Below are 21,158 nucleotides of genomic sequence, written 5' to 3'. Positions count from 1 at the left end.
TTTTTATGAAAGCAATCAATGAGAAGAAAACACTATAAAAATGTAGATGGGCCAGACAGCCTGTGACTGCATTGCTGAAACAGGACCTTCATTACTCAAAACTTGTCTGTGTACGTGTTTGTTGTAAGCCCATCTTCAGTCCCAAGAGTTTGCTTCACTTTTCTGGTTTTTTGCTTTCTTAGGAGAGGAAAAAAGAATTTAGTCTGGTCAAAACACACATGACTTTCCAGCCTCTGAAAAGCTCCATCTGTTCTTGCCTTGAGAGCAATTACACTTCATCTTTTCAAAGCAAACCACAAATAAAATATGTCATGAAGCTGTACAGAGAATGAAAAGCATTCCTGGCTGCTTCTCTCCAATACCAACAAATTGATTCCTGAAGTTTTCCATTATATATATACAGACACACACATGCATTTTGAAATGTTAGGACTGTAACTTTAATGATTATTTTATGTAAAATTGATTCAGTCCCATTCTGAAGTTGTTGGGCCAGATTGCCTTCAATACTTTTCAACCCAAAGTTGTCTGGCTAACTTCCTTGATTTTTCCACAACTGGTTTTCATGGCTACAGAAGTCTCGCTTCTGCGCATAGGTATAAGGTGTCAGAAGAGGGTTAGAGAGATACAATAGTTACTTCTTTTAAATTACTTGTAAAATTTTGGGGATCAAATGCTCAAGCCTCCATCCCACACCACAAAACTGATATATGCAATGACACAGACTTCAGTCTTTGTGGAAGCCATCTGTGCTTCCATAGGGAGGAAAAAAGTACAATATTTTACAGTTACCATTTTCAACCCTGATTTTCTGTTGCTTGCAGTTGCTGATTTGTAAAGAGCTACGTGCTGTGGACTTTGAGATAGTTGCTGCACATGAATGCTGCTGAGCGGGAAAGAGAGGTGTTGTCCCCTTCCCTGCCCATGCAAGCAGAAGGCTCATTACACCGGCTGAGATATAAGCAGCACCACCATCATCTTGGAGGACCAGAGTCACAGACAAGTTAAAGATGCTTTAGAAACAAAACTGAATGTAGGGGTTGTACATCAGTCATGTTTGAGTTTATTTATTATCATCCTCTGGTTTTGTTTTAAAACATGCATCTGAGTGATGCCTACTTTTTTATCACAGGGGAATAGACTGAGCAAGCCACTCAAGTTCTAGCAACTGAGAGTGCAGAGGCTGACCTTTCATTGAGCAAGTGTGCAATGAGCAAGGTGCTGTGGTGTCCTTGCCATTCCACAGGCACCAGGGATCATCATCAGTGTGCAGCACTGGCACCATCTGCCCTTTTGCTTCCAGTGTGTAGAAGGTGGGGACAGGAGCTCCTCCAGGTTATCCACTGCTTCTAGCTAAAAAATTGCATAAGCTCTCTTATGGGGGGGGGGGAATCCCCAGTTGATCAGGTATTTCACTGGTGTGTGATGAAGCTTCTGGAAGGGGATGATACCAAAGTCAGTAGCATAGGTTTACAAAGCTTTTAATAATGCATATGCATACAATCTACATAATAATGAGTAATAAATTAATTCTGCAGAGAAACTAATGGAGTTTATCAGTGGGGGGCCTTTAAAATAGTATAGAGAGTTATTTCAATAGTTTCCAAGTCATTAAAGTGTTCACTTGTTAAAGGGTTGTGGGCTGTTAATAGAAGATGTTAATATTTTGCACCTAAACTTGTTCCAGCCTCAGAATTGTTTTAAGATAGATTGAGTTGCTTAGAAAGGAGTTTCATCTTTTAGTATGTTGGTACATTTATGGACTGCTCTGTATAATTCATAACTGATATTTTATGGGATAGTTTTTCCAAAGATGATGTTGTATTTTCAAAAATACACTTAAGTACTCAGAAAAGCTAAAGACTAAGTAATGTCTCTGGTGCTCTACCTGCTGTGAAACGATTTCATACTTAGTCATACCTAGAAAAAATAATGAAAGTGGTGAAAGTGGTTTCCTGTTGTGGTTATGTGTCACTAACAACGCTGCATCTGGGAGGTTGCAAAGAAAAAGGAAAGAAAGAAAGAAGAGCACTCTTTTGTGCTTTAATGGAGCACCTAATACTACTTAAATGTGCATTTCTTGACAAATGATTTTGAAAGATTGTTTCAATACATCCTTTTTTTTCTTTCTTCTTTACACGACAAGATGGAGATTTCAAGAGTAATTAATTTCACCCATGGTGTGCACACTGATATACTTACAAACTGTGAGATAACGACTTTTCTCCATGAGTCTGTTAAGATCGATAGTGGGAGAACTTACTTAGGTACTGGCATATTTTATTACCATCCTTTTTCACCATTATTCTCATCTTTCATTGATTCTCTGTCTTCTTTGGTCTGTTAACTTTTCTCCTCTTCTTTTTCCAGCAATACTCTTTTTTTTCCCTCCCGATACCCTTTCTGCACTAGCTCCTTTAATCCTTTGTTCTTCTGGTGCCTCATTGCCAAGCTCAGTCATACCAAAGACCTCATCCAATCTATCTTCCTTTCCCACTTCAATCAAATGACTTCTCCTTCAACTTCTGAATTATTTATGTTCTCCAGATCCCATTAGTTCTACTGTACTTGGTGGGCTGGCTTGTTTTTCCCTTGGCTTATACATTATTATATTAGGTTATACATTATATAAGCTTAATAGTATATATTAGCTTATAGAATCATAGAACAGTTAGGGTTGGAAAGGACCTCAAGATCATCTAGTTCCAACCCCCCTGCCATGGGCAGGGACACCTCACACTAAACCATCCCACCCAAGGCTTCATCCAATCTGGCCTTGAACACTGCCAGGGATGGAGCACTCACAACCTCTCTGGGCAACCCATTCCAGTGCCTCACCACCCTAACAGGAAAGAACTTCCTCCTTACGTCCAATCTAAACTTCCCCTGTAATGGGCAAATGATTATGCTGCTCAAATTGGGGTGATGCTAAGCATGTTTCTGTGCATGTGTATGGAAGTAGGTGTCCCGGTGCTTTATGCTAGTATGCTTTGATCCAGTGCCGCAAATCAGGGAAAGCCTGTCTTTGCTTTGGGAGGGAACTGCGGGAAGACATTAGGACATTTATGGGTGCCTGGAAAGCAGGCAAGTACTGAGCTGAATTAACCTGGAGCCTATGCAGCTTACAGCCACTTAGCCTAGGCTAGCTCAAGCTCAAAACACCTCTTGTAAAAGAGGCTGGCTGTGTGATAGTAAGGAGACTGGTGGAGAAGCTGGCAAAGCACCCAAGCTAGTGCTACAGCCAATAAAAGTAAACATTTTGTGTGCAGACAGATTGCAAATCAAATAAACAGCAGAATAAAATATTAATCGTACTGAAAGCTCATGGTGTAGCCCATGTTTTAGTTCAGGTTGTAATCCAATTGCCAAGGCTCTGCATGTTCATGACTTACCAGATGCGTGACTTTCTCAATGGATTTCTTTTAGAGCTGATATATTCCACGACTGCTTTCAGTGGCTGTTTTCAAGCAAAAGAAGAAAACTTGGAATTCCACTTTCTGTTTTTTGAGGTCTGCACCACTGAGAAATGCACCGGAAAATGATCCAAACTATATTTTTCTACTGTCAGTACACCTAGTCAACTGCCACATTTGATTTATTGTTTTAGACAGATAGTTTCTCTTAAGCAGTGGGTAGGAAGGAAAATTGTTATCAGTGACTGAAGAATGGTTTATATGTATTCCTGAAGTGCACCTTATTCTTACCAGCCTAGGGACCTACGGGTCCCTTAATCCCTTTCTCCAGATTCTTTCCATGCAGTTCCGTCAGCACAGGGAGTACAGAGCAGCTTCTTCCATGGGAGTCATTAGCACGGGACATAATCATGAGCAAACACAGGAAGTAATTGCCCAGCCAGCAACAGCAATTTCTTCAGGGGAGGATAACTGCGAGTTGTACTCTTCAATGTACCACTAGTTTTGTGGTTCTATTTTCAAACAGGAACTTCTGTATTTTTCTGTAACTTGCACATGTGCAAGCTGGTAACGTATTTCTTGGCCAGTAGAGCGCTGTGCAGAAATTGCATCAACTGTGTTGGTTTCTACATTCATTTGTGTAGACACCCGCATTTCAGTTGTTCACTATGGAGGTATTGTAATACCAGAATAAACTGCCTCTCTTCTGCCTGCAGGGAGAAGAGGTGACTAAAAGAAAGTGATGAGGATCCTAGCACAGAAATACCAAATTTTACAGGCTGGGACTAGAGAGGTGGAAATGACCAGATTAAACAAAAAGGCTGAGGGGTGAGTCATGACTAGATCCCCTCCCCAGCATTCACTGAAGCATGATAACAGCCCTCTGTAGTGACCTCTGCAACTCCAGATAGCTCAGGAGCCAACTGTTGTTGCAAAGTTGATGAAGTAACATGCCCGCGGCAGGGCATTACCTCTCAGCTACCACCTTGGAGGTAAGTAGGTTAAACCTGGCCATTGAATAGAGATGGGACAGGTCTGATCTTCAAGTAAGTCAAGGGGGGCAGTTTTGATTTGAGAGGAATCAGATAAGGCATTCCATGCTTCTTCACACAATTGTTTCTTTACATGGTCCATTCATAAAATTAGCACAAACCAAGCCATGTATTTCGCTTTGCGAGGCTATGTGGATCAACTCCTACAGCAAACCTGGCCTCCTGGGATACCCCAAATATAACTGGTTTTCTGAAGAACCTGTTCAACAAGAGACATAAGTAAACCCAGAGCATAGTTCTATATTAAATTCTTCTTTATTAAAAAAAAAATTAAAATTAGCAAAATGCCACCCCTATTCAGACTCTCTGTGAACAGGCACATCCACACACACAAATTATGTTACCACCTTTATGCTAGTACTTGTCAAATCAACATCTTTGTTAACTCCCTCCATCAGATTACTTGGTAAAAGGTAAGGGACATCACAATTAAACAGAATTGCAATTATTATAATACATTACTATGACTCTTATTTATTAACTGGGTTTGTAAGCCAAACTGGGGGGTATGAGCATGTAAGTTCTGTAATCTGCTTCATGATGTCTCCCTGCACAGTTATGCTTTGAAGATCTCTGAGCCAGTTTTCAGGTTTCTGGTTCCAGCAACCAAAAATGCTCCTGGAGACTCCAGGCTAATGGTGAGGGAAGCACTAGAGTAAACTAACTGCAAATTAACTCTGTAAATCATTCAATACACAAATGAGTAAATTGACAGACCAGTACCCTGGCTTTTGTCTGTGTTTCCATAGGTCATGCAGGCTCAATCCTCATCTTCAATGGAATATTACATCTTTAAATAATTTAAAGCAGATGTGTGCTCTATTTTAGCATAACACAGATAACAAAAACAATGCATAGAAATGAAAGGAATGTCATTGAAGGGTAAACAAAATTTATTCTGAATGAAAGTTAAATAAACCTAACCAGTTTATGAATAGGCAAAGTCAATTAAGTCTTATGACACATAATAAAGTATTTAAATTCAGAAACTTAGCGTAAGTAATTAATGAAGACGTTCTCGGGTAAGTAATTACTACTAACACTCTTAGAGACAGATTTTCTCTATTGTCCAGCATAATCTATGTTGTCCCTCAACAAATTTATCATCTCCAGCTGGTTCAAGTTATTAATTATGACGGCACGTAATGAAACCCTAACAGTCTTTAAAAGAAAGCTAATTTCTTGCCAGTGTTTTATTTCAAACTTTCTCATTCTGCCATGCTGTGGAAGCAGTGCTAATGAAGCTGCCTGCTGAACTGGTTTAGTGACTTCTCATCTGTTTGACTGCTGGTGGCTCCTGAAGGTGCTAAAAGGAAGATGAAAGATGAAGCTGGATTGCTGAATCTGAGAGAAATTAGTAGATACTGCTCCTTTTCTTCCTAGCATCTCACTGGAGTATGATGACAGTGCCTTTTGCAGATCACTGTTGCATTTAAAATATCAGGTGCCACCATATGATTGTTGGCTTTCCAGTTATGTTAATAACATTTGCTCAGATGTGTGTGACCTCTTAAGGAATATTCAAAGGGACGATCGTTTCTTAACAGTTTTATGATTGTCAGCTTTCATTTGTTGTAGAAAATTTTAATAACTTCTTTGGAGTTTTAATTCTTCAGATTCTCCTATTTTCATTCCATGGGAAGATAGCAGGTGTTGAAATTTTTATACATTCATTCTTACACTGATGTAGTTCTGACATTTAAAAACAAGCTTTGTTAATTAGCTAGACCTAACAAACTGAGGACTAGTCTATCAGTGAATTTGGTTACAAGAACAGAATGATAAATCTGCCACAATGTTATCAAACATTTCCAGGATGAGAATATAATTGTATTTTATCTTGAACAGTGTATAGATGGTCTCATGGGCATAGATTCTGTCAAGCAAAGCCTGTTTCTAATTTTGGCAGGATGAAAGCTTTGGTCAATAGAGATAGTAGAGTTGGTATCAGATGTCTGGATTTTGCCAAAGCCATTTTAACTGTAAACACGGATCATATATGGAATTAACCTGGTCATAACAGTTGGGTATAAAATGAACCCACAGAAAGATGGAAGAACAAGGGGATAATAGCAAGGTGGAAGGTTTATAGCAGTCCACATATAATTTTAACATTCTACATGATCAATACTGTGCTAAAGGATTTTTACTGACTGGGTTTCTGACATTGAGATTGACAATAGTGATATAAAGTCACTGCTACATAGGATCCAGATCATTCTACCACAGCCCAGTGCTTACGCTCATAAACCAGATGTAAGGTAAAAAGTGCCAGTTAAATCCAAAACATAGATGGCTGCTTTGGAAAGTTCTTCCTGCATGAAGATTTTGGATAAAGTACTCAATGTGTTCCCAGTGCAGTGCTGTGTCAAAAAAAAGGATGATTCAGCCAGAATGTCTCCTAAGTATCAAAGACCTTGCTTTTGTAAGAACGAAACGGAAATTGGTAAAGCTCTCTTAAAATACTGTGTTAAATTTTGATACCTACACTTCAGAAATTATCAGAGTTCAAAGGATAGTATAGACATGACAAGAGATCTGGAAACTGTGAATCTTATCTGACACACCTCATGAAGCAAATTAGGCCACAAACGGATGTGTGGGCTGTGGGCAAGCAGCTGCCTTGCCTGTGGGAGACCTGGTATGCCAATACTGCTTTATAAAGAGAAAAGCAGTTGTTATGATGCCTGAGGGTAGTTTAATATAATGTCTTGATGGAAAGTAGGGAACTGCTTTTTATCAACCTGCATCAAGCTGCCCCTTTGCCATGGAAGACTGGAAGAACTTCACAAAAGACTGACCTAAAAAAGCTGTCATTCACAACAGGAGGAAAAGTATTAAGTGGCATATTCAAGAAGATCTGTCATAATTGCAGGTAAGTGCAAAAAATGCATTGCAGAATATGAAAATATTCTGAGAATATGAAAAAGTTTTATTTAACCTCCTTGAAAGCTTGCAGTAGTTTGTCCTGAATTCGTCAGTCTTCCCAGGCAATGAAAATGTTCTAGGAAGAGAAACAGACAACTGGGTATTATCTTCAAAGTTAATGTTTCCTGTTGGATATGCAACATAAAAGAATTCAGCTGTAGCAGACCTCCTGGGACACAGGTAGCTTTAGTAAAAGCCTCTTGTTGAAGATGGGTAAATTAGAGTCATTGTTGAAAGCTCCTGTCAGAGAGGGTCATGTGCTCTCCCTGCCATGCAGCTCAGGCTGCATGCCTGAGGCCATTCAAATTCTGCTCTTCTCTTCCACCTCTGGCATGTTGAGCTCCAAAATGAGCACTAGAGCTCAGGGAAGATCTATCCTGCTGCTCTGTAGGTACCCAGAAGAAATGCCAGAGACTTCCCTTCTGGGAATCACTACAGCAATAGGAACAGAACACCCTGCTGCTAGCCTTTTATTTTGAAATCACCTTTCAACTGAGATAAGTTAATGCAGAAGCCAAGAAATGTTTTCATTTACCACACACAAAACATGCAAGGAAGGTGACAGAAAGGAAAATGGTAAAAAAAAAAAAAAAAATTAAAAATGAATTTAAAAAGGTGAAATTTGTTCTTCTGCAAAGCAGCAAATCAAAAAATCTTCTGTCAGCATCCTTTTAATGAGGTACAGATGCTTCCCTAGGAGTTAGGGCACACTTTGTCCTCTCAAAACTGCTTTCACACTTGTAAACGTGTCCCCACCTCTTGTTGTGAACTCCAGGGGGGTTATTTAGGATTCTCTCTGATTCCCTCTCACTTCTTGACCTTGAAAAATGTTGATTCCAGATTCCCTTGGGAGACATTTTGACATTGTCCTCCTGGGGTAGTAAATGATATTTCTGGTAGCCTGGTACTGAATAGCTGCCTCAATCCTACAGAAATTAACTGCTTCCTATCAGGCAAGTTGTGCTCCAATTTGGAGAAAAGACGTAACATGCTTAATCTCACACTTCATACGAAATGTACATCTCCCAGCAGGCACTTGACATAAATGATACTCACTTATGTGACCAATTCAGAAATAGCTTTTGAGATTAGGCCCAAGGAGTATAAAATTATTCTGTGATGACAAAGGGCCTGAGGGTGTCCTGCCTTTGAAGGACACTGATCACAGCTGGAAGTAGGGAACTGCAGGTAGCGGATGCTGTGATTTAACTCCCTTTGTTCTCTGACTGGCTGGATGACCCAAAGCAAGAATTTATATGATTCAGTTTGCTCACATGTAGAAGTGCTCATAATACACACTTGCATGATAAAAGTCATATTATTTTTGAATACTTCGAATTTCTTTTATATGGTGCACTATGGGCATACAAATACTAAGGCTTGTGTCAGTTGAGTTGACCACACACTAAGAAATCTTGGATGCTTTTTTCCTTCACTTTGTTTCATCCCACATCACACCTAGAGCAATGTTCTGTAGTCTTTTAAAGATTTAGTACTATTTATAAAATAAAGCACATATCACAAAAATCTAAATGCCTACCTCTCCATGTACAACTTCCAGGTGCTTCTCCATGCAAGGTATGTCCTCGGGTAGGAGCTACATGGCTATTGTTCCAACCTGAGCAATGTGTGCATTTCTCAAAGGTAATTTTTGATATCCTGATATTTTATCTTTGCTCCTAATCAGCAGAATGGATGTCCTGAACCACTAGCAAATGCTAGTTGGCTGTATCTAAAAGAGAGGTCCATTGTAAAAGAAGGTCTTCTTGGGAATAAATGGTGTCTGCTTATTTAATCTTTTTCTGCTTGAGTACTGTTATTGTCCATTAGTCTGATGATGCTGCGCAGAATGGTTGTCCTTCTAGAATCATGTTTATTTTCTTCCCTGAGATGTTTATATTATAGCATTATAAGAAATAACTCCTTAGTTCATATTGAGATCAGCTCCTGATTGTTTTAACCCATTTTTCAAAACTGAATCGCATATTGTTGGCGTTTCAAATCTAATAGCATAGAAATCTTTAAACAGTCCTATTCAGTGTTAAAGCCACATTAAGATCCCAACCTTATACAGTTTTTTTCCAACAAAATATTGCGAAACATGCAGAGGCAATTATTCCTTTATTTCCATTTCAAATTGTTTCTTACTATAGTACACAGGACTGACCAGAAGTTCTGTATTTTATTCCCAAACCACATGATGGAAAAAGAAACTGAAACTTTATAATGGAGCACTAAGATCGGGGGGGGGGGGGGGGGAATGCACATAGATGAGCATCTTACTTGAGGGATAAAAATGCACAATGGGCAGGCATGAGAATGTTTGCATTTCCTTCAGTACAAATGTCAGCCATTTTTCACACTGCCTGTTTTTTATTACTGTGAAAGCAGATCAGCCTTCCATTGAAAAAAATGCCTTGATACAATCTACAGCACAGCAGCAAAAAGACACAATATAACCTCATTTTAAATGCCATTTACTTGAGTGATGAGATTTTCTTTCTTTACAGTTTGATTCAAATGTTCTAGAATGCTTAATGGAAACTAAATAGGAAGGATGTTAGAAATTATGCTTTTGCTGTTCTTTATGCCAGTAATATGTCACCCTTGTTGCATCTAAAACTGACTAATTGGCACTAATAAGGCCTGCCAGCTGTTTTTTAGTGCTTACAGTTTTCAATGCGTAACTGCCTGTGCCCGCTGTTGAAAAGCAAGTTAGGAATGGGAAGCAGGAAAAGCTCCCAGCCTCTGATGATGCTCTTTTCCTTCTTGAGGTCAGCTGCACTGTTCACAAAGAAAATTAATTTCACACCAGCTCTCACTGCAGCAGGGTATCATTTGGCTGCTCCTTCCAAAAACATCCATGTGACTTTAGTAGTCCTACTGCAGGTTGGTGGCAGTGATGACATCACTAGTATGTAATGATATCAGTACTGCTGTGACAGCGCAAGAGTCTTGTGTCTGTGACATCCTGACTCTACCAAAGCAAGTTACTAGGAATTTTTGCCACTACTTTTAGCCAGGCTAGAAGTTAACATTTAAGCTACTTGGCATGTAGGTTTTAACTAGAGCTGGTTTAAAATAAAAAAAAAAAAAAAGATAAAAAAAAATATAATAATTAAAGAAAAAAATTCTGAAATTTCTTCTAAAAGCTGTAAGAAACTTGCTTGTCCAGATTTTTCTTTAAAAACACTGCCCTTAAAAAACCCTTCGCAGTTAAAAGGATAGGTTCATTTCAACAGTACTAGAATTCACTATAACCTGACCCTGATAAATTCAGAAAGGGTGAAGAAGTTGTTCTGCATTTCCAATCAGGCTGTGGTCACCTGCTTTAGTGACAATGATGACCATTCCCCATAGGGATGGAGAGCAGTACTGTCAGTTTTTAAAAACTCATCAGAGATGGTCACTTCCCTCTGCTGAACGTTTTACCTTATACAGTAACAGCCGCATGACTGCTATCTCAGACAACAGTCATTTCTCCCCTGACCATGTGTCCATATCCACATGATGAGCACTGGGTACCAGCTCCATGCCGGCACCAGCCAATGAAAGGCTAAACTCTAGTAAAAAGCTACAGCCTCGATATGGAAAGTTTGAACTTGGCACATGGTTTTTATATTATCTTTGTAGCTTAATTTACTCTCTGCTGTACCTGTAATAAACCAAAGCGAAATATTTGATCAGATAGGAACAGTTTTCTGAAGAAAGGGAGGCCAGTGAGTCTAGTGGAAGGTGCCCGTGCCCATGGCAGGGGGTTGGAACTAGATCTTTAAGGTCCCTTCCAACCCAAACTATTTTATGATTCTATATATACTACTATACCCTCTGAATGCACTTGGCATATCCGCCAAGCCAAATACAGCTGCTTATTTTAGGGCTTTTCAGGCCCTTAAATCCTCCCCCCAGTCATATCAGCAAGCATAGTGTGTGGTCTCCATCAGCAGAGGGAACTTCAGAAATGGTGCTGAGCAGAGAAGGGTCCATCGGGGCTGGCTGTGGCAAGAGGGCAGCCCAATCACCTCCTGGGAATGGATGGCTTCCTCAGAAGTGGAGGCCAGAGCCCCGTCTTCCCTTCAACACCCAACTTCACCAACTCCTCGCCTCGCGGTGAAAAGGCCGCACGTTTCAGGGCAGGCAGTTACGAAGGGGCGGTCGCCATCTCCTCCCCAGCGACCCTGCAGATGAACGCCAGGCACGGACCAGGAGGCCGGCGGCGGCTGCTGACGAGGCACGTCGGGGTGTGCGGGGAAGGGACGGCGGTGGCGGTGTCCATGTCCCTGGAGCGGACCCTCCAACGGCCGCCCTGAGCGAACAGCAGGGGCGGGGCGCGCACCGAAGCTCCGCCTCCCTCCCCGGCCCCGCCCCACCGCGCGCGCAGGTACCGGGAGCGCGGAGCGCGCGGCCTCTCCCCCCCCCTCGCTTCTACTCTCGCCGCCGGCTTTGTGAGGGGAGGCGAGTGCGGGGCTGGGTCGTCCGCCCGCCCGCTCATGTCGGTGCTGCCGCTGCCCGCTGCCGCCGCCCCTCCGCGCCCGGCGGCGGCAGCAGCCGCGGGGGGTTAATGCGGCTGCTCCCCCCTCAGCCCTGCGCCCGCTGGTGCCGCGGCGGCCGGGCATGGTGGTGTCTGATGCGGACCGTGCGTGCGTGAGTCACCGCGCCCCGCAGGCGGGCGGCCGGGCTTTGTCTGCGCCGGGAGCATGTGGGTGAACCCCGAGGAGGTGCTGCTGGCGAACGCGCTGTGGGTGACGGAGCGGGCCAACCCCTACTTCATCCTCCAGCGGAGGAAGGGGCATGGCGGCGATGGCGGCGGAGGGGGACTCGCCGGTAAGGGCGGCGGCGCGGCACGGGGTCCTGCGGCCGGCACGGTGGGGCGGGGCCGCGTTCGCACCGTTTCCCCCCGCAGCTGCCTCGGGGTGGCGGCGCGTCCCCCCCCGGCTGTGGGGAGAGGGGTGGCCTTCTCGGGCTGCCGGGCCCTGCCCCTCTCCGCCGCCGCCCCGCGTGGTGCGGGGCCCCGGTGCGCGGCGTGCCGGGGGGACCGGCCTCCCTGCCGGGGGTGGCGGATGGTGCCTCGCAGGGCGCTGTGAGGATGGCGGGGGGACGACAGCGTGCGCCCTGCTGGCGCTCAGGTGTGCGGCTGGGTGGAATGCGCTGAGGTTCCCGTGAGGACTGGCTAAGGTTCCTTTGAGGATTTACTCCTTGTGGAGGTTTGTGTGGGTCATCGCCGTGTCCGGTGCCTTCACACATCAGGCTGTAATGTGACCAGATTCCCGTTTTGAACGCATGCAGAAGCATGTTCTGTGAGACCAGATTTGCTTCGTCTTTTTTGTATTCTTCAGGGTGTCCTTGTAAAACATGTTTCCTGAATGCTTTGTTTTCGACTGCTGGCAACTGCAGGCACTTCTGTAGGTCTTTGGGTCGTATGCATCGTGTTCTGTGTTGTACAGAGCCTGCACATTTGTCAAGACCTTTCATCGTGTTTAGGCAATGTATATGCATTTATATGAAACTGGAGATAAGAACCAATGGTGTTATCAATTGGCAGGAATAATCAAATTCATTCTTTGAAGTGCTGTGGTTTCTTCGTTATCCACTTCTATTGCCACTAGTTCTTCAGGCTAATGAAAGTAAATGTGGGCTACACCTGTGTTTGGCTCAAGGTCCTGTGCATATTTGCTGGGAGATTAAATGTTTCTTCAGTCTTTGAATACTCTGTGGACTTGTAAACAGTCCATAATCTAAGCTAATGGACCACTGTGTGTTTTCATGTAGGCTCCTGAGATCCTCAGTCTTCTTCAGTGTTGTATGTGGATAAACCATTCTTGCATGGGAAGTGATCACATTGGCTGGCGGTCTTAATGTTTCTTTAATCTTCTGGATTATGGGCAGTATTAGCAAATCCACAAAAACCATGTCTTGCCTCAAAAGTTCACCCCTGCTGTACTTACTGACAAATTCTTTGCAGACTCTTTTTGTAGATTACCCCCTGTCCTAAGGATTTTTTTTATCTTGTGTAGGTGGTGTCACAAGGCATTCCAGTACCTTTCTGACTTTGTTATCTTTGAATTACAGATCATTTGAGGTACCAAATCAGTTTTCTAATCATTTCTCAGTTATTGGGGAAACATTCTGAGAATAGGCTGAGGAAGTTGGGGCTGTTCATCCTGGAGAAGGCTGCATGGAGACCTCATAGCAGCCTTCCAGTATCTGAAGGGGGCCTATAGGGATGCTGAGGAGGGACTCTTCATCAGGGGCTGTAGTGACAGGACAAGGGGTAACGGGTTCAAACTTAAACAGGGGAAGTTTGGATATAAGGAGGAAATTCTTTCCTGTTAGGGTGGTGAGGCACTGGAGTGGGTTGCCCAGGGAAGTTGTGAATGCTCTGTCCCTGGCAGTGTTCAAGGTCAGGCTGGATGGAGCCTTGGGTGAGATGGTTTAGTGTGAGGTGTCCCTGCCCATGGCAGGGGGGTTGGAACTAGATGATCTTGAGGTCCTTTCCAACCCTCACTATTCTATGATTCTAATTTGGGGGTTTCTTTTCAGCCTGTTTGCACAGTGCATGCGTATCAAAGCCTTCTTGCCATAGTCTGCTTGATGATATCACTGGACAGATGGCAACATCCCTTTTGGAGATTTACTCCTTGAGTGGGAGTAGGATTCGTAAATGTGCACTCCTTTTATGTTTGTGAAGGCCAGAAAACTGGCAGCATTTGGTTGGAGTTCAGAATACAGAAATAGTTCTGTCTTGGTTTCTACATTCCCCTGTTGGAATTTAAGTATTTGTGCACTGTATCCATTATTTTAGTATGTGTATGCAATCTGTATAGTGAATAGGTTTTAGAATGCAAAAGTTCTATGTGTATGTTGAAAACTTCTTTCCATGTACCTCTTACTAGTGTCCACGCTTTGCCTGGAATTGCCGCTGCTGTGGCTTTGAGGTAGTAGCAACAAGAAGCTAGACAATTTCTAGGGGGTTGGTTTGTATGGGAGAGGGCTGGAAAAAGTTGTAGCTTTTTTCAGCATGTTTCCAGAACCATAACTAAGCAGCCAGCCATTACTAACCTGCAGAAACTGATTAGTGCTGGCAGTATTTAAAGAGCTGTATGAGAACTTGTCAGCCTTTGCCATTTTAGCACATGGGGTTTTGACACAGTGGTCAACAAACGGTGGGAAAGGAAGAAAAAAAGGGATGTAGCCCGCTCTCGTCTTGGTAGGCATAGTAATAAGTAGAATTTAGAATTATTTGTTTTTTTAAGGAAATACTGGAATTTTACATAGGTTGTTCTAATAGCTGTAGTCTTCTCATTGAGTGCCACAGCAGGTAAAGGAAGCCAGTGGGTTGTTCCTGGTACATAAGACCAGTTAAAAGAAAAGTATGAATGGACCAAGCTGATCCTGAGGGTTCAGAGTAAGTAAATCTGCTGAAACAGTCAACATGGTATACATTTGCAATAATGGTAGCATTTAGTAGTACAGAATTTTAGTAGAAGTTCTGTAGTTGATAAGGTTGTAGTTCTCGTGACAGAGGTGGAAGTTATCTAGTTGAAAGTAAAGAATTTGGCCTGCTTGCTTTGTGGAAAGCCAGATTATGTGTCCTTGAAGTTGGCTAGAAATATTGTATGCAAGATTTTTCACTGTGGTGGGAGTGGTCTGAATTTTTATATGCAAGAGGATGTAAATACAGCTGTCCCTTTTTTTGTGATCTAACTTCTGCTGACTTGTACTCCCTTATTATCGACTCTTCAAGCCATTTGTCTTAAATTATAGAATGACAGTGGACTTTCAAATTATGAGGCTCTGGACTTCATGACTTGAGATGGCTTCATGATGTTGGATGATGAGAAGCATTGATTCTCTGGCTTTGCCCTTGAATTTAGGTTTGCTGTGAAACTAACCAGTCAGCAAATTGATCAGGGCTAAGTGTAATGCCCTTTTCTTCATCTGCTAACACATCAGACTTCAAAGAACTTTAGTTCCGGCAGCACTGTAATGCAGTTGTGTTGGCATGGCTGAAGTAGGAGGTAGAGTGCTATCTGAAGGGTGAAAGCTGGGGACAAACCCCTTCAGACAGTAGTGTGCCTGGATGCTGTGACCGTGAAAAGGTGGCTGAATGCTGATCATCATCCTTGAAGTGACTGCCAGGGTCTGCGTGTTACCTGTCCTCCATCACCTAGTACCATCCTGTGGAGGGAGGTTAACATCGCCAGAGCAGAGTCCAGAAGAATGGATCTTTTAGGCCTTTTGGTGTGTCTCAGTCTAAAGCCAACTAGTTGAAATAGCCTTGTGGGTGGGTGAAAGTAATTCTTGGTGGCCTGAAGTTGAAGTAGGAGAACAGTACTTGTGTTACCTCTTCTTCAGGATCCACTCCAAGTACAGCAACCTTTTGCAAGTAAAACCGTATCGGTCCCTTTGGGGTAAGGGATGAAAAATAGACCCTTTCTGCACTGATCCACTCCTCTTGGCCTTGATTTATGTAACTTAGTTGAGTAGAGAAAGCCTTCTTTTTTAAATCCTTGTTTGGATATTGGAGGTGTTTTGGGCACTTACTGGCTTGTAACAAATTAGAATGATGATCTTATTATGTGTTGGGGCAGTGCCTAATTAGTGAGTCCCTAGAAGTCATCTCTGGTATCAAAATGTATCTGATTAATAGTTTACTGGAGAGATACAGCTTTTTTGCTAAGCAGTGTGGATCCAATTTTATACTGAATTAAGGCCCAGGCTTTTTTAACTGATTGTGTTTATGTCAGTAACAGTCTGACCATGTGACTTCCCTTTGGAAGCATGTCTTAATTGAAGGGTTGTTTGGGTTTTTGCTCCCTTTTTAACAAAAGGGAAGTGGGAAAGACTTGTAAATTGGATTTTAAATTGGATTTTCATAGCTGTTCTGCAAACTTGTGTTATCTTGCATCGCTGAATTAATCTCCCAGGACAAGACCAAAAAAATGCACTTTCCTGCTTTAAAAGTATTTAATGGCTGATGACTTTTCTTTCTAATGAAATCAGTTTGTGCCTTGCACATAATGCGTGCCTGTATTTTGCTTCTGTATGACGCTGTTATGTTGATGGATGTAAGAATCTTGAACGTGTCAAAGTTTGTAAGTAACTGTAAGGCTTTTGTGTTTGTGTTATTAAGTATATCTTGCAGCAGCTACAGTAAAAAAGTTAACTGCTTTCTGCTATACAGTGGTAGTGTTTGCCAAACTCTTCTGTGTGGAAACAGTATTGCAAGGAATTAAGTGCCGCTAATATTTGACAGTAGAGCAATATAGTCACTTAGAGCTTACGGGAAGAGAGACTGGCTGCTGTGCTACTTTTGAGTGTGTATGTTTGTGTGTAAAGTGGAGATGAAATTCTAAGTAATTTTGTTTAAAATCTTACTGGAAGATCTGTTTGAATACCAGTGCAAATCACTTGTTCTTAGTTTGCAAGAACTGTTCTTAAGAGTAAATTATTTTGAAGATGGGGTATTTGTGCTTACAGCTGGGGACAGTGCATGTGTGAGAGATTCAGTACAAGTTTGTAAGTCCATGAGATGTTGCCAAAGATGATTTAAATGCTTAAGCAGAAGAGAGCAGATGGAACTTTGCTGACTTAAGGTGATAAAGGAAATTGATGAACTGCTGTCTTTCTCTCCAGATATTTTTGCAGAGAGAGTTATCATGTAATTTCCAAATGGAAAGACAGAAAGGAGATTCTGAGGTTGACTGGCTAGAGCAAGCCTTCAATGTCAAATCTAATATAATTTTTAATACTGTAACAGTGTTCTAATTCAGAGCCCTTTTCTGCAGCTGTGCTGGACAAGACAATTAGTATTGCAAATCTGGAGATAAGATTCTATCTTGCCCTCAACCTCCCAGTTCTGAGGTTTGAGGAAGAGGTTGCTTGAAAACAGGTTTATACTAGTATTTAGGAAAGCTTTTGGCCAGTATATAATCTGTCTGATGGAAGGATGGTACATGTTTTAACAAACTTGACACTTTCTGATGTTGATTCAAGCGATTAGGCCTTTTCATGCCAAACATGGTGCACTTGAGTGGAAAGCATGTGCTTTTCTGATACTTCAAATCTAGCATTTATCACAGTGCATGCAGCTAGCATAACTGACATGGGTAGTCAGCCTATCCATCAGCTTCCATTGTTCATTTTGGCTCATGGGGTGGAAATCAGTTCCTTCCCCTCTGACATTTGATGCTACACCACATCTGTTTTTATCCTGCTGATCTTCTCTTTAGGTTCTGCTGTGAGTGTGCTTGCTTCTTCAGACTTGTAGATTTCCACTTAAAGAGGACATGCATGTGTCCAGGGTTGAACTGCTGCTTGATGCTCCAGATTGACTCACGAGTCATTCTGTTGAATTCCCAAATGCTTTCACAAGTGGTGGATTGGAAGGTGTCTCATTTCCTGCCTAATGCTTCTCTTGATCTCTGGGTTTTACAGGCAGCACACTGTTTGCACAGATACAGTGCATGAGGTGTTGTTTGGTATAGCTCTGGTTTCTCTACCATAATGCTTCTTGGTCTGTTGTGGTTTAAGCCCAGCTGGCAACCCAGAAACCATGCAGCCGTTTGCGCACTCCCCCTCCTTCCTCCCCCTGCTCCCCGAGGAATAAGGAGGCGAATTGAAAGAATGTAACTCCCATAGGTTGAGATAAGAACAGTCCAGTAAGTAAGGTATAATACAAACCACCATACTGCTACCACCAATAAGAAGAATGGTAAGGGAAATAATGAGGGAAGAGAATACAACTGCTCACCACCCACTGACCAATACCCAGCCTGACCCGAGCAGTGATCTATCCCTTCTGGGTAACTGCCCCCAGTTTATATACTGGGCATGATGTGCTGTGGTATGGAATACCTCTTTGGCTAGTTTGGGTCAGGCGTCCTGTTCTGGGTTCCCCTCCTCCCTGGCAGAGCATGAGACTCAGAAAGTCCTTGGTCAGAGTAAACATTACTGAACAACAACTAAAAACATCAGTGTTATCTGCTTTGTTCCCAGGCTGAAAGTCAAAACCACAGCACTGCACCAGCTACTAAGAAGGAGAAAAATGACTGCTACTGATGAACCCAGGACATGGTCAAAGATTTTCCTTGATGTTACATCATCTTTTACACTTTGAGTAGTGTGACCCATCAAGGCCTTTAAGCTGTCACTTGCCATTTTTGCCTTCTGACATAATGTTATTTCTTGGCACATGGAATTTAGGGATGGCCCTCTCTTTCTCCTGAGATCACTGTTTCAGCCCTGTTGGAAATGTCACACAGGATCATAATGTAGTAAGCAAGAATTCATAGAATCAGGGAATGATTTGGGTTGGAAGGGACTTCAAAGCTCATCTAGTTCCAACCCTCCTGCCACTGGCAGGGACACCTTCCTCTAGACCAGGTTGCCTGAAGCCCCATCCAGCTGGGCCTTGAACACTGCCAAGGATGGGGCAGCCACATCTTCTCTGGGCAACCTGTGCCAGGGCCTCACCACCCTCGTAGTAAAGAATTTCTCGCTAGACTGTGTAGGCCTGTTAGTAATTTTCTGCACTATACTAGAGTTTGTATTGCTTACAGAGTTCTTGGTATTGCTGTCTGGTCCCATACAGTCTTCAAATGAGTTTCCATATTTCCATCATTCTCCTGTCCAGTTACACATCTTTGTGAGACTATATCATATTTCATGGAGGTTTTGGCCATTGACAGTTTCCGTTAGAGTTCTGTAGAATTAAAACATGTTCCACAAGTATGTTTTGAAAGTTAATTAAAACACATTCTCATCTCTTCTTCTTGATATTGGGTATAGGCAGAATCTATTTAGCTTTTTTTGTTCTTCCCCAGGATTTGCAACCTCTACTTTTTTTATACATCATAGCATTACACTGTGTATGGCTTTTTCCTGTAATGGACAGGAGTTGTTGCTGCCACTGACTTTGCTGAAGTATGACAATAGAAGGTGTATAAAGGGCTGTAAGCCTTTGAAATCTTGCTTTCCATTAGCTTTTTGATTGCTAATCATAATTCTGGTGTCTGATCAATGTTGAAATCTGTATTTCCATTTTGCCTTTAAATCTGGCGCTGAGGTGGGCTTAAGTTCTGAAGGGCTTCCTCAAAAAAATCCTTCCATTTGTTTGCTTTTCAAAAGAAAGACTAAGTGTTTTCTAGGTCTGATTTCTGATTATTCTTTTCTTTTCTGAAGTCTCCAGTAAAGGTGTGCTATTTCCTACTGCAGCAGCAGTCTTAGTTTCAGCTAGTAAGTTCTTACTGTGTTCTTGGTTGTTTCCCCACAGTCCTGTCTTGCACTTCCTCTCTCTGTATTCCAGTATTTTATTAACCAAAGTTGTTGGGAAAAGTTGGAAAGCATGTTGGAAAGCATCATTCCCTGCTAAAATGCCTTCACTAATAGCTTATTGAAATATGATCTGTCTGCAGGTATTCAGTCAGAGCAGTTAAAATTTGAGTAATATTTTCTTGGAATTATTGTTTCTCTTAGATTTATCTTGGTTTTGACCATGCTATGCTTCAGGACTGGTCCTTAATTTAAGCTGAATTTACTGTTCACACTTCAGTTCTCAATTTGTACCACTGATTGTGTTGGCTGGATTCCATTTACAATGTTTCTCTTAGTTTAGGGGTGGTGGTTGTTGGGTTTTGTTTCAGTGTGGGTTGGTTGGTTGGGGTTTTTTTCTTCAATTGCTTATACTTGCTCGATCTATAGGATTATGTAGGTTATCTGGATCTTACATTGGTGCTGATGTAGTTGATTTAAATTTTGGTTTTGGATGAAGTCTGTTTAATTGTTTTGTGTGCTCTTGGGAGAATGAGATGCTTAAAAAGAATTAGTTCCAAGTGAAAATTGGTGACTTGCATACTGTTTTGGTCAGTGGTACCTGATCATGCTCTTCTGAAGTGTTGGTTTTTTTTACAAACTTAATGTAAATGTTGATACCGTACCTTGAAGGCATTTGTTAACTCTGTCTCTCTTCTCCATCATTTCATGTAGTCTGGTGTGATTGACATGTAGTATAAAATTTATTTTCTTAAGGTGTGTGAGTTTGTTTTGGTTTTTGTCCAAATACCAGGTTTGTCTGTGTTGCAAGCCTTCACGTACCAGTAATTGTCTAGCATGTCCTGTCAATGCTCATCTCCATACACTTCTGCTGGGTTTTTGTTTCAGGTCCAATCTAGTGCGTTTGTTTCTGGGAACTTGCTGTTTGAATGTATTACTCTGTGAGTGTCTGTGCCTGGACATTTCATCATCTGCAAACTGGGCCTTAGAGGAAATAAAGGAAATTCTTTTGCTGTATGTGTATGTACCTGTATGTAGTGATAGATGTAGATTGTAATGTATATTCTTCTCTGTTGAAGAAAAAACTAGCAACATTTTACAACCCTAAAATATTGTAAATGTTGCTTAGTAGCCAACACTGACAAATGTGACTACATCTTACAGTGATTAGGGCCCTTCAGCTTGGCAGATGCAGTTACAAAAAGTTCTAAAACCTGAAATTCTAAACCCAGTCAGATTTAGGGTCCAGTTAAGATACAGATTTTTTACAGGGATGGTAATGAGTTGTCTGGACACCTTGGCAAGTCCTGTGGTAGATGTTCAGTTACTAATCACTTTTAAGATATTTGGAAGAGAATCTAATTTCAGTCACAATTGTTAAACTTGAAGGGCAAATGAAAGCATTATCGTTTGTTTCTGCTTTATCCTGCAATAGTCAGGCCAGATCAGCACATTGGCCCTTCCTGAGCTGCTTTTTTGTCTTTAGAGAGTT

At 42.0% G+C, this 21,158-nt stretch overlaps 1 protein-coding gene across 2 annotated transcripts in view; it reads left to right on the top strand.

Moving 5' to 3' along the window:
* The first annotated feature begins 11,851 nt into the window (after positions 1–11,851).
* The window catches only part of TBC1D9 (TBC1 domain family member 9), a 48,983-nt gene continuing 39,676 nt past the window's right edge, over positions 11,852–21,158 (top strand). Inside the window, exon 1 of one of the 2 annotated variants that reach the window (XM_065687664.1) lies at positions 11,852–12,217. In XM_065687664.1, coding sequence (XP_065543736.1) covers positions 12,091–12,217 — 127 coding nt within the window. In that variant the 5' untranslated portion in view covers positions 11,852–12,090. Of the gene's footprint in view, positions 12,218–12,462; positions 12,520–21,158 lie in introns of those variants that run through there. The other variant, XM_065687669.1, reaches the window with a different exon arrangement.

This window comes from Lathamus discolor, chromosome 1 (assembly GCF_037157495.1).
Source record: "Lathamus discolor isolate bLatDis1 chromosome 1, bLatDis1.hap1, whole genome shotgun sequence".
Taxonomy (NCBI): domain Eukaryota; kingdom Metazoa; phylum Chordata; class Aves; order Psittaciformes; family Psittacidae; genus Lathamus; species Lathamus discolor.
Note: the sequence above shows the minus strand (reverse complement) of the source record. Positions and strands in the feature narration are given on the sequence as shown.